The following is an 11,961-nucleotide window of genomic DNA, read 5'->3' on the forward strand; positions in this document are numbered from 1 at the left end:
CCAATTGAGGCGCTGCACGTGGCAGTCTGCCTTACTTTTTCAATTTTAAAAGTGTGTCTCTTAGTTTAAATAGAAAACACATGACATTAATTTACGTATCCAACCCATCCCGTGTTTGATACACATTCATATAATTTGATCTATTATGTAGTCAATATTACATACTCGTTTGAAACACAATAATTTAACAACAGAACACATTTTAGGTCACTAAATTTTAGACATTATATTCTAAGGTACGTAATTAAAAATAATTTGGCATACTTAATTCATCCTATTTCTTTCTGTATTATGCATGTAAAATAACTTGAATCTGCTCTCCCCTGAGGTAATATACACAAAGCAGAATTAAGGCTCTCTGGACACTGTTGCTATCTGATTTATTTGACTTTATTTTGATTTATTTCTAATAGTTGGATTAAATTAATGGCACAATAACTGCAATATTTCCGACAGCACCTGAAGGCAGCATAATGTTACAACTACATTCGAGAGCGAAACCTGTGGTAGGCGGGGTGAGGGGGACGGGACGTTGAACGACCAGACAGGGATACGATTCGATACAGTGGTAATGTTATTTAACATAAACCAGCCATTTATTCTAACGCTTACATATTGAACATTTTATTTCAGCGTTCTGCCAGGTGAGTTTACTCCTTTGCGTTACACTAGCAGCATAGCAAGCTAAGGTTAGCAATAAGCTAACGTTACTGACGGAGTGGCTGACTTCCGAACCCACCCGATAACGGGAGCTAGCTAGCTAACTCGGCTAACATTAGCTAGGTTGACGTTACAAAGCGAATTGTGTGTCAGTCTTTGCTATTGCTGAATTAAAAACATTCAGACGCTCAGTGTCTTGGTTATACTGACCGAGACGTAGCTGTGGTGCAATCACTCTGCTTCATGTGTTGACAGAGGAATTACTCCCTCATTTGCTGCAGTAACGTTACGTTAATTCTACAAGCTAGCTAATCGTTTATGTTAGCGTCAATGTTAGCTGTTCAGCGTTAACATTCTGCCTAACGTTATTTGTGAAGTGCACTTTCTATTAATTGAGTCAGTTAGTATGTCAGATACTAACTGTTAAAGCAGTCACTATATGGTTAAAACTTGCTGTCACAGACACATGAACTATAAACTTGCTTCGAAGTGCTTAAATGTATAAGTTTACTTTTGACCTGGGTGCACCTGTCTCCTAGCTCACCCTCAGTCTGGTGAAGATGACTGATACAGTCACTTAAAAGTGGCATGGCGTATATACAGTATGCAAGCTGTGTAACGCATGTATAATATTTTATATTAATACTTGAACTGTTGGTTTTAAAAGGAAAGGAACTACAACAAAGAATCTGCAGAGTTACAACACAGCAACAATTTCAGATCATCTACTAAATCTTGTTATAATGGCCTTCTGCAGTTGCACTTCATGCTAATTTTGTCTGACAATGCTCAGTTCATATGCTTTTGAAATAAAATGTTGTGTCTATTTGTATAGCTTTTTGGATTATTGAGAGGTGTGTGTGTATATATAATATTTTGTCCACTCCATTTGAGGGTAGGAATCTCCTCATTATAATGCAATACAATTAAACAGCTCCACAAACTACAGTCTCCAAGACCATAAAGTTGATAAACACCTCTCTAAAACAGTTTCATCCAAGCTGAACATTAAATCCTTCATGGAGGTAGGATTTATCACATGGTGAGACTGCAAGTGTTCTAGCTTGGTTTACCTAATACACTGGTGAGTGCTGCATGCACTGCGGCTGACAATTACATTGGACGTCTGACTACAGACTTTATGGTGCTCTGAGTACATAATGTTACATAAATATTTCAGCATGTTTATGCTTCTTTCTCTGCCTGTAGGTGAGTACTAGCAAGGATGACGATGCCGCACGTAGGGGCAGTATTTGGAGCAATAGCTGGAGTGATGGCCATCATGTTGCACTCCTCTATTCACAAGATAGAAGAAGGACACCTTGCTGTGTACTACAGGTATCAGACCCTTAATATTGTATCTGTGCCTGACAGAAATAACAAATAATTACTGGATTGGATGGTTGTTTGTAAGATGCATGTAAATTTTGCCTGGATATGGAAATATTATATAGGATACTGAGGTTTGCATGCTCCAAACCTGTTTGACCAAAGAGAGAAAATAGAAAGGCTTGTCATCTCAGGATGTTCCAGTCCAGATCGGAGCATGGCCTTACAAGTGTTCGAGTTTGTACAAATTGATCAAATGTAACACAGACGGATCCACAACAGTAATTAAGATTACACTTTACTGGTCCCTGAGCAGAATTTAGACTTTGGGGGATATTAAATTGAATAGAACTTCAGAACTACAATAAAACATATATGTATATCGAGATTTCATTATATAGACAGAATAACAGGAACACTATGTAAAACATCCTGTAACATATTGCAATATTATTCAACAAATGCATAACCACAACCTCATAAATTATAGTTACACTGAATAAACACCTTTTGGTCCTTTTCTTTTGTCCACCCTCATTTAATATAATCAGTAGATTATAATAATAATGTTAAGAAGTCAGACCAGATCATTTGTTTTTATTTGTTTTAGGGGTGGAGCATTGCTGACTTCTCCCAACGGACCTGGATATCACATTATGCTGCCTTTCATTACCACCTACAGATCAGTGCAGGTAAACTTACCTTTCAGCCCTGAAACTTGGCCTGTTAGCAGCGGCATGTGCAATGTAAGGGTAGACCAGAAGGTGCTGGCTGATACATGAAATCCAGAAAGGGATCTTCTATAAATAAATCAGCTGCAGCATATAAACAGTTGCCACTCAACCATGGCTGCAGTGGCTCTATTTTACACCACGTTTATGCACTGTTCTACTAAATATGCATAGAATTGAATCTTTTGAATTTGACAAACTAAATCTAATGAAATAAAAATATTAGAATGAATTTTTTTATGCCACTGGGAGATCAACCATCATGTTATTTGTCCTTAATAATAATAGTGTTAACTTAACATTCAGGTTTTAGCATTTACTTCAATTTATTTGGATCTGCAGACAGCAACCGTTTGTTGTTTTCACCTGCAACTCTAAAATGAATTGAAATTCATATTAAATCCATTATCAGCTTTTGTTTGCATAAAAAGTGAAAATCCAGAAATATGAAGGGACAATTATTTAAAAATAAATGTGTAGTTGCCATTTTTTGTGATTTAATATCACAAGTAAAATGTAATAAAAAATATTCTTAACTCAAGGTCCACTGACTCTTTTTGCTAAACTTTCAACGGCATCTCATGGTCGGGGCTCAGTTGTCATCACGTGACCTAAATTAAGATTGAATTTAACGTACCTTGAGTTAAGATTATTTTGTCAAACATACTATTTCCAAGGTCAAGAATGAACTTGCACAATTAACAAGTTGAATTTAATAATAATATGATGACGTATATGTACAGTATATTGTGCATATTGTCACAGGTTAATTTAACACAAGCATGTGCTACTTTATCTAGTAGTTTAAAAAAAGTAAACTAGGAACATACAACTTCTATCATGTCATATGTTAAGTTCAGATACATAATCTTTATCATTATCAGATCATGTGATCATCATTGAACTTTTGTGTTTCAGACTACTCTCCAAACGGATGAGATTAAGAATGTGCCTTGTGGAACGAGGTCAGACTGAGCTTATTGATGTAGCTGTTCATCAAAAATTGATCATTCATTCATGAAAATGATTATGTATTTATCTGATTTTTCTTTTCTTCACAGTGGTGGTGTGATGATCTATTTCGACAGAATAGAAGTTGTTAACATGCTCGTGCCTTTAGCAGGTACAACATGTTCTAATTCCCTTCATTGCAAAAGTTCCTCATTTGCTTGAAACATTAACTGCGAGCTTCTTGGCATCACAACAACTATTGCCTTTGTTCATTTATTTGCAGTGGTGGAAATTGTGAGGAACTACACGGCAGATTATGACAAAACTCTCATTTTCAACAAGATTCACCATGAACTCAACCAGTTCTGCAGTGTACACACATTACAGGAGGTCTACATTGAGTTGTTTGGTGAGTCTGCTTTTGCAATAAAACAGATGCTTATGTTTAATTTTAATACAAAACATAAAAGGCAACTTGTGATGTGTGTTTATGCTTGAATTTGTGATACACAGAATGTTGTGTATTCAAACAGCTGCTGTTTTTTGTTGTCTTGCAGACATAATAGATGAGAACCTGAAGACTGCTTTGCAGAAAGAGCTTACTGTTATGGCTCCTGGACTCACAATACAGGTATATAAACACATGCAATGATACCTTGAGGGGCGTAGTAAGTAGAAAGACTGGGATTCAAGTCACAGTGACACCTAGAATCTGGCTTGCTCTAGGCTGGAATACACATTGCGTAATAGAGAAAAAGGATTTATACTTGTGCCTGCTGGGGATCTGATGTAGCTACAGAGCCTTTGCCGGTATCATCTGTAGTTTTGCTGTAGACTGTGTCGTAGCCGAAGATGCTTTGTGTCGTTTGCAAAAGCTGTGATTGGTCAGCTCGGGACGCTTGTGTTGTCTCCTACAAGTCTCTGACGCTGGTGGAGATTGTTCTGAGTGCAGGCAGCATGAAGGAAGTTGAAGAAGGACTCACTTATCCATAACACACATCTGGCTATTTACAATGCAAACCTTCTACTCAATGTGACCGCTGCTCTGCAACACAGTGAATGAAAGAGCGTAAACTGGGGCTGCTCGATTTATGGCAGAAATCTTAAATCACGATTATTTTTTGTGAATTTTGAGTTCATGATTATTTAACACGATTACTCATTGACTTTGGAAACATATATAATATATATATAATTCCACTAAGACCACTTTGTGATTTGAATTTCACATGATTAAACAAATGACCGTATTGCCTTGTGGTGCAGACGACACCGTGGAACAAAGCTTGCACAGTATTTGTTTTTATTCCTCATCGGAAACCAAAGTGTTTCAAATGGCTGACTTGCTTTTAACTTTCACGTTGACGAAAGGCTCTCTTTCCGTCATCTTGGCTCGAGCTGAACTAAACATGCCACAGCCTGGCTGAGAGTGAGTTTGGGCTTTTAGAGAGGGCAAGAAAGTGCACTGTTGTAAAGGAAAGGGGATTTATAACACAAGACGAAGCGAGAGCATCGTTGCGAAACGTAATGCGGCACAATAATCGTTGAAAAATGATCAGAATGTTACTCCTAATCAATCTTCCACTTGAATCCAGAACAGATACCCGTAGACTAATTAATTCTAACTTGAAATCCATAACTAGCCTGATAACCAGCTCTCTGCTCACAATCAATCTGCCAATACATTTAACAAAGGGTCAATTTCTTTTTCTCTCACCCTCTCTACACCCCTTCAACATCCTGATGAAGGCAGTTCGTGTTACCAAGCCAAAGATCCCTGAATCTATCAGAAGGAACTTTGAACTCATGTGAGTTTGTAAATCTTTACTTACTAGTGCAGTCTAACAGCATGTTTCAAATTCTCGCTTCTTACCCACCCACTCAGTTCAAGTAAGACCACACAGAAAGGAAAATATTTGCAAGAACCTTTTTTTTGTTTGTGTGTGTTTGCAGGGAAGCAGAGAAGACTCGTTTGTTGATCACAGCACAGACTCAGAGGGTGGTGGAAAAGGAAGCCGAGACTGAGAGGAAGAGGGCCATTATTGGTAAATGTCTTGTTGTTTTACTGTAAATCAGCCAGCCAGGTTTTTCATTTGCATGACAGTTTTAGCTGTTCCTCCTTTCGGTCACTCATGTGTAACCCTTGTGTACAGCTGTTAAAGCTCACGTGTTTTTCTGTCACACAGAGGCTCAGAAAGTGGCTCTGGTAGCAGAGATCCAGTTCCAACAGAAGGTGATGGAGAAAGAGACGGAGAGGAGGATCTCTGAAATTGAGGGTCAGCCTCACTTCTCTTCTGTTGTGTGGCTTTGTGTGCTCCTGTATGTGGTAGCGACTGGTGATCTAGTCAGTCATGTGTCTCATTCAGCAACACTGTCTCTTTGTTTCAGATTCTGCCTTCTTGGCGAGGGAGAAGGCTAGGGCTGATTCAGAATTTTACTCTGCTGATAAGTTTGCTGAAGCAAACAAGGTAAAAAATGCTGTTGACATAACGTCATACATGCACACATACAATCTAATGGCCTTAAAATATTGTCACGATATTGGAAGGTATTTTTGTGATGGCTACAATATAATAGTAATGATATAATAGTTATAACATCATTTCAGCCGATGTGATCCGATTTATATAGCCAGCACATGTATTCTACTCTGACGGATCAATGAGACTTGCACAAGTTGTCTGAGAGTTTGTAGATGGATGTCTTGAAGCGACTTTTCTCATCGTCGGTGTCGGAATGCTGTTGTTGTGTGCTGTAGCGCCTCAGCTCTTTTCTCTGGATGTTGATGTTACCAACCACCTCCACACTATTGAATTCACTCCTCCGCAGCCGAGCAAGCAGCAATGTTGCATTCCCTTTTAGCTATGCTGTCCATCGTCAGGTCACATTAAGATTCATACCAGTAGTGATAATGACCCTAATCCTCTCGTACTGTTGTCTTTCTTCTAAATCTTTACAGGTGAAGTTAACCCCAGAGTACTTGGAGCTGATGAAATTCCAGGCCATAGCAGGTAACAGTAAGATCTACTTTGGCCAGGACATCCCCAACATGTTTGTAGAGGGAACCAACAGCCACCTGAAGTCTGCACGCTCCCCACACAATCAGCCAGACTTGCTTAAAGCGAAGGCAGAGGGACAGTGAGTCCACAGCTCTGCCTCTGCACAGGACAGTAGAACCTGATGAAGAATTGTCTTGTCTGTGAGGTGGTGAGCAATGAACTGAAGATGATAGGTGGGATAGCTTTGCAGCTAGTTTGGTGAATAATGCACTAAATGTCAAAGAAGGAACGTTTGAGGACAAGCAGAAGTGAGAGCTAGAAAAAGGCAAGATAAAAGGGAACGCTTTTTTATTTTTTACCTTCCACTCTTTGGTGGAAGGCAAGTTTTAGGAATGAGAATGATGCCATAGTTAAAAATCAACAGCATACTTAATGCTTATGCCTGGGAATTTACATGTGCTTGCAATCAGTGCAGTGCTTAACTTTGCTGTTGGATCTGCATCCATGTTGTATGCAAGAGGAGTGATTTGTGATGACATTTTTTTTTGAGAATTAACTTCTGGTTGAGCAGAACTGGAATCTAACAGGTGACACTAATTATTGAAAAGCGGTATGTAGATGGGCTAAGTGTAACGTGGGTAGGTCATCGCTGTGCCATCTTCTCTTACACTAGAGCACTGGTCGGCTCTTCTCTCTCAACATGAGTCAGTGTGAGGAAGGTTTAATCACACCTCATATCCAATGCTGCTTGTGGATGAACTTAAAGTAGTAGTGAGCATTGTACATTAGTCGTGTACAACATTTCCAGTTGGCTGAAATCATACCAACATAAAAAGTGAGCTGTGAAAGATTTTCTTTTTATAAACCATAGGAAAAATTTGGCTTGACTTTGTTAAGTTTTCACCTGAGTTTGCATAAAGTTAGTTACTATCCTTTTAGATACTCAAGTTTTTGAAGGTGGAGGTCTGTCATCGTGTATTCAGAGTTGATATAGTTATTATATAGTGGTGTCAGATTGGTAGTAATGTAGTTTATTTTCTGTTAGCTTGGTGGTAGTTTGCCGTTACTAGTTGTGGTTGAGGGCAGCCTCCTCAGAAATACTTGAGATGCTTTACTAAAAGCCGCTGTGGCATTTACTGTGAGAGAAAATAATCGAGTGCTGCCAATAGGGAATCAGAATTTGTCCTCTGAACGCTAATTTAAGTTGATTTAATAATTAAAAGTTAATTATTATGGGAACCTAAAGCAGTTGAGTTATAGTGCCACAGGAGGAAGTCGTGATTTGTATTTCAAGACGTCAGCGCATCTTTCTTTCCTCCATCTGGTTTTGATTATTAGAGGCGTCCATGCATGTGGAAATGTGTAGTGGCTTGATTCCGATGATTAGTAGCGCCTGCAATTGTCTGCCAACTCTGTTATGCAGCTTGTTCAGATGTGGGGAAATGTAAGTACTCAGGAAATTGACTTTTTGGCTCAATGTTGGACAATGCTAAAAAAAATAGGAAAATGTGCAGGAAGTTCAAATCTGTCAATTGCATCTGGCGACACAAGTTGGAACAGTAAAACAAGACAATAACTATTTGATTTGAGGACAAACAAAGCGGATTTCATTTCAATGGAATCAAACTTTGTGTATTCTGCAAAAATTGAAGGTGACATTTTTAGTGCACCGTTATTGTTTTATTGCACCATCTATCTGCAGTGGTTATGAATACAATCTTTGACAGTAAATATTTTGAGCATGTTGGTGTGTCAAAGTACAAAAAATATAAACCACGTCAAGTTTGCATTTTTCTGTAATTCAAGAATTGATGAACTGCAACGTTTTTCATTCTTTGCTAAACAAGATAATGTTAATGGCAACGTGCAGCTCTGATTACAGTATGAACGTACTCTTGAAGAAGAATTTGTTGAACCTCGGATCAGTTTTGTGTGACGATGAGTTCCAGGACAACAAGAAGCTTTGCATTATTAAAAGATGAGAAGTTTGGACTTAAATACGATGCAAGTTGGTGCTAGTTTTTATTGTGTGTTTAAGCTTTTGGATTTTGTTCAGCTCTACTACATAATACTTCCACTATTCAGAATGCAAGCCTTAAATATTAATGAGTTACCCCATACTTAGAGATTCTTACAAACTGAAAAGCTCCATTTAAACTTAACTGTGAGACTTTTTAAGATGTACGTAACAAACTGCAGCCTCACCATAGACTCTAGCTGAGAAAGACAGAACTAACGGTAGACACTACTAGTGTTCGGAAGATGTTGTGATGTTTACTTGACCTATGAAAGGCCGCACTCAGCATTTGCTTTGGTGGTGGGTTCAAATAAAGATGCAACAGAGGCGAATTAATCACTCATGAAAATGATTTTCTTTGTTTTTGTCTATTTTGTACAATCTGTGAAATTCAAACATTGTCTCCTTGTTTTAAAAGGTTTATATGCAAAAAATGTTTTCAAGTTTTGACAATGTTCTTATGTAAAATAAAACCTATTTTGGTACCTCTCTTCTCCAACTGTGCTGCTTTGTGTGTGGACATTGTGTAGTACACGTGGATGCCTACAGGAGGAGAGCTAACACCATGAATACTAAATACTCTGGTACAAACACTGAGACACAGCTTTACCAAAGACAAATAAGATCAGTTCAACAAAGCAAAAGGGAAGAACAAACACCAAATTATGGGCTCAACAAATGGCCAATAAGATAGTGAGCATGAAATATGATAAGAGAAATGTAGCACTGTAAAAACCAGGGGTGAAAACAGTAAAAGTCCTGCATTAAAAATGTTCTCAAATAGAAATACAGAAGTATAAGCATCAAAATATACTTAAAGTACCAAATGTAAAAGTACTCATTATGCAAAATAGTAAATACATTATTGCATGACAATTATTAATGCATTCATGTATTCATCACTTTAATGGTAGAGCTGGTAAAGGAGGAACTTATTTAAAAAAGGAAAACTTTACACTGTCACCTTGTGAATTTCACCAAGGGATCAATAAAATGTTTCTTAACCTATAATAATACATGATACATTATTTGTTGATTATATTTTGTATTATTAGTAATGAGTGATCAGTAAAAAAGTGTTTGCCTCTGAAATGTAGTGGAGTAGAAGTATAAAGTACAATTACCTCCTAAGTACAGTACTTAAGTAAATGTACTTTACTTAGTTTCTTTCCATCACTGCTGAAAACCGCATTAGAAAGTGTATAATGACGCATGTGTAAAAAAATAAAATAATCTAGGTGTAGGAAAAATGAGAGAATGTCAAGGTGAGGTTACACAAAGACAGGAAAAACAATATCTGAATACAGATTTAAAGATAAAAACTGAAACTCAAAGTTCCCATCTCACACGTCCATATTCAACTAAAAGTTATAGTCAAATAAGTGAGAATTCATACAATGTCCATGTGTTGGCTAGTCACTTATTTAGATGTCTGGGTGGTTGTGGCGACACAAGGATGATTTGTTGAACATTTACTGCATTTACATTCACGATTCATCACAGCCCCTGTTGTTCTAACCCACATAAGGAGTTGTAAACATTACAAAAACAAATGTGTCGAGTCTGTAAAATGATCATCCCAAGAGACTGACTGAACCTCAAGTCCTGCCCTCAGCAAGGCCAGTCGGATGTTCAGGAGCATTCAAAGCTGTGTGTGAGTGTGTGTCACCAGTGCCTGAATGACCATGAGGGATATCTTCCTCTTATGACCCCTCGGGCCTTTCAGATCCTTTCACAGCCAAACCAACAGTCCTTGCTTTCTGAAGGAGGGTGTTAAATCTGACCCCAGATCGGTTTTTTCCAGAATTTGTAAGAAATACGATCATGGAGCATGTTTGCGAGTGTAAATAAACTTCACTTATCCTTATCTTGTTTACCTAACTAATGTTTCTTTTGTGGATGTATGGGTTCATTTTAATGGGTGGACAGATTTGCTGTCGGGGGGTGCACACAGCCAGTAAGGTTAAAGCCCTCCCCTCTCAGGAAGTTGTGTCAAGGTCACGTTTGCTGCTTCCTTGGATGAGCCAGCGCTTCTCTTTTCCTTCCTTTTGTCCCTGATCATCAGATCCTGCTTGACTCTCCTAGCCTTGACTCCTCCCTGGGTCTGTCCCTCCCCAGTGATACAAGGGTGTGGCGGTCCCTCACGTTTAGGCCTGTACATCTGCTCCCCAAACAGTAGAATATGATTCATCAGCTGCAGTCAGCGCCATCATCAGTAGCTGCTCTGTTCTGAAGTTTTCTCTCACATTCCTATCCTGTGTGTGCAATACACACACTCATACAAAGAGCATCTGCTTTGCTATTTCTCAGCACGTTTCTCTGCCCTCCACATTTCTTTGGAAACCCTTCAGTATGGATTTAGTTGTTATTACTCGAGTCAGCTGTACAATGTAGGCTCTAAACCTAATTCTGTATTACATATGTGTCACTTGTTAATGTTTTGATCAACCTATTTGTGCTTTGTTCTTGTTTATTCTCCTGTTGTGAATCATCAGTCAGCCTTTAAAGGGGCATTTCTACATTTTACACATAAAGGTCAGTTTACTCACCATCAGGAGTAATACTCAGACTGTGAAACACTTGTATTTTGTCTTCTGCGCTCTGAAATGAGCTTTGTTCTGAGAAAATACCCCCTGATTATGTCATCCTGGTTACCTTGAGTTAAGGCCTGGTCACGCCATGTAAAACTAGTTAAGCTTGTAGTAAAATTAGCAGGGACGAAGCAAATTTTCAATTTCGGCGAAACGGAGGACGATGTGGTAGCTAATTAGCTGTGTGTCCCCATCCATGTTTATTTAGCGTACTGTACAGGAATATAAACTGCTCTATATTGACTGAATAGCACGAGAATGTCCTTGGCTGGCTAGCGTGCCAGTGGTTAGCTTGCTAACTAGTAGTTCACTACCTAACCACCTAGCTTGGTGTAATGAAAGATGTACTAACTTAATGAAAAAAGCAACCGCACAATCAACATGAGTGCTAAGAATAAACTATAATAGCTTCTATATGTTCTATGTTTGATGATGGCTGAAGCCTGATGTTTACATAGCATTTATGTCTGTTGTTACATATTCTACCTTGTTGCATATAATGTGAATTTTGTATATTCAAAGTGCTGAGGGTTTGTTGACACTTTAACTTGTAGTCTATCATACCCGGGACTACAATTCCCTTGATGTTTAGCCATACAAGTTCCACTGATTGACAAAAGTGTAATCATCTGCATTAATGCCAATCAGGTGATGTTATTTTTACCTTCGTAATAATCGTCTAT

The 11,961-nt window shown here is 38.3% G+C and overlaps 1 protein-coding gene across 2 annotated transcripts; it reads left to right on the forward strand.

The window, feature by feature from the left end:
• The first annotated feature begins 213 nt into the window (after positions 1-213).
• On the forward strand, positions 214-9,186 carry erlin1 (ER lipid raft associated 1). 2 transcript variants are annotated; one of them, XM_029449722.1, is made up of 12 exons: positions 214-568; positions 1,870-1,998; positions 2,600-2,681; positions 3,639-3,685; positions 3,782-3,843; positions 3,955-4,080; positions 4,229-4,302; positions 5,421-5,479; positions 5,625-5,716; positions 5,858-5,947; positions 6,060-6,139; positions 6,631-9,186. In XM_029449722.1, exons 2-12 carry the CDS (start codon positions 1,886-1,888, stop codon positions 6,811-6,813), a joined length of 1,008 nt encoding a protein of 335 aa, XP_029305582.1. In that variant the 5' UTR covers positions 214-568; positions 1,870-1,885; the 3' UTR covers positions 6,814-9,186. The 2 variants fall into 2 exon arrangements, with proteins under 2 accessions (XP_029305582.1, XP_029305581.1); XM_029449721.1 differs by having other exon boundaries at positions 494-644.
• The last annotated feature ends 2,775 nt before the right edge of the window (positions 9,187-11,961 follow it).

The sequence above is a fragment of the Cottoperca gobio genome, chromosome 15 (assembly GCF_900634415.1).
Source record: "Cottoperca gobio chromosome 15, fCotGob3.1, whole genome shotgun sequence".
Taxonomy (NCBI): Eukaryota; Metazoa; Chordata; class Actinopteri; order Perciformes; family Bovichtidae; genus Cottoperca; species Cottoperca gobio.

Bases quoted from the DNA above. Each gene is read 5' to 3' on its own strand.
- erlin1 (XM_029449722.1), top strand. From the start codon at position 1,886: ATGACGATGCCGCACGTAGGGGCAGTATTTGGAGCAATAGCTGGAGTG. The intron at 3,686-3,781 runs GTCAGACTGAGC...TTTTCTTCACAG, and splicing joins AATGTGCCTTGTGGAACGAG to TGGTGGTGTGATGATCTATT. The intron at 5,948-6,059 runs GTCAGCCTCACT...TCTTTGTTTCAG, and splicing joins GAGGATCTCTGAAATTGAGG to ATTCTGCCTTCTTGGCGAGG.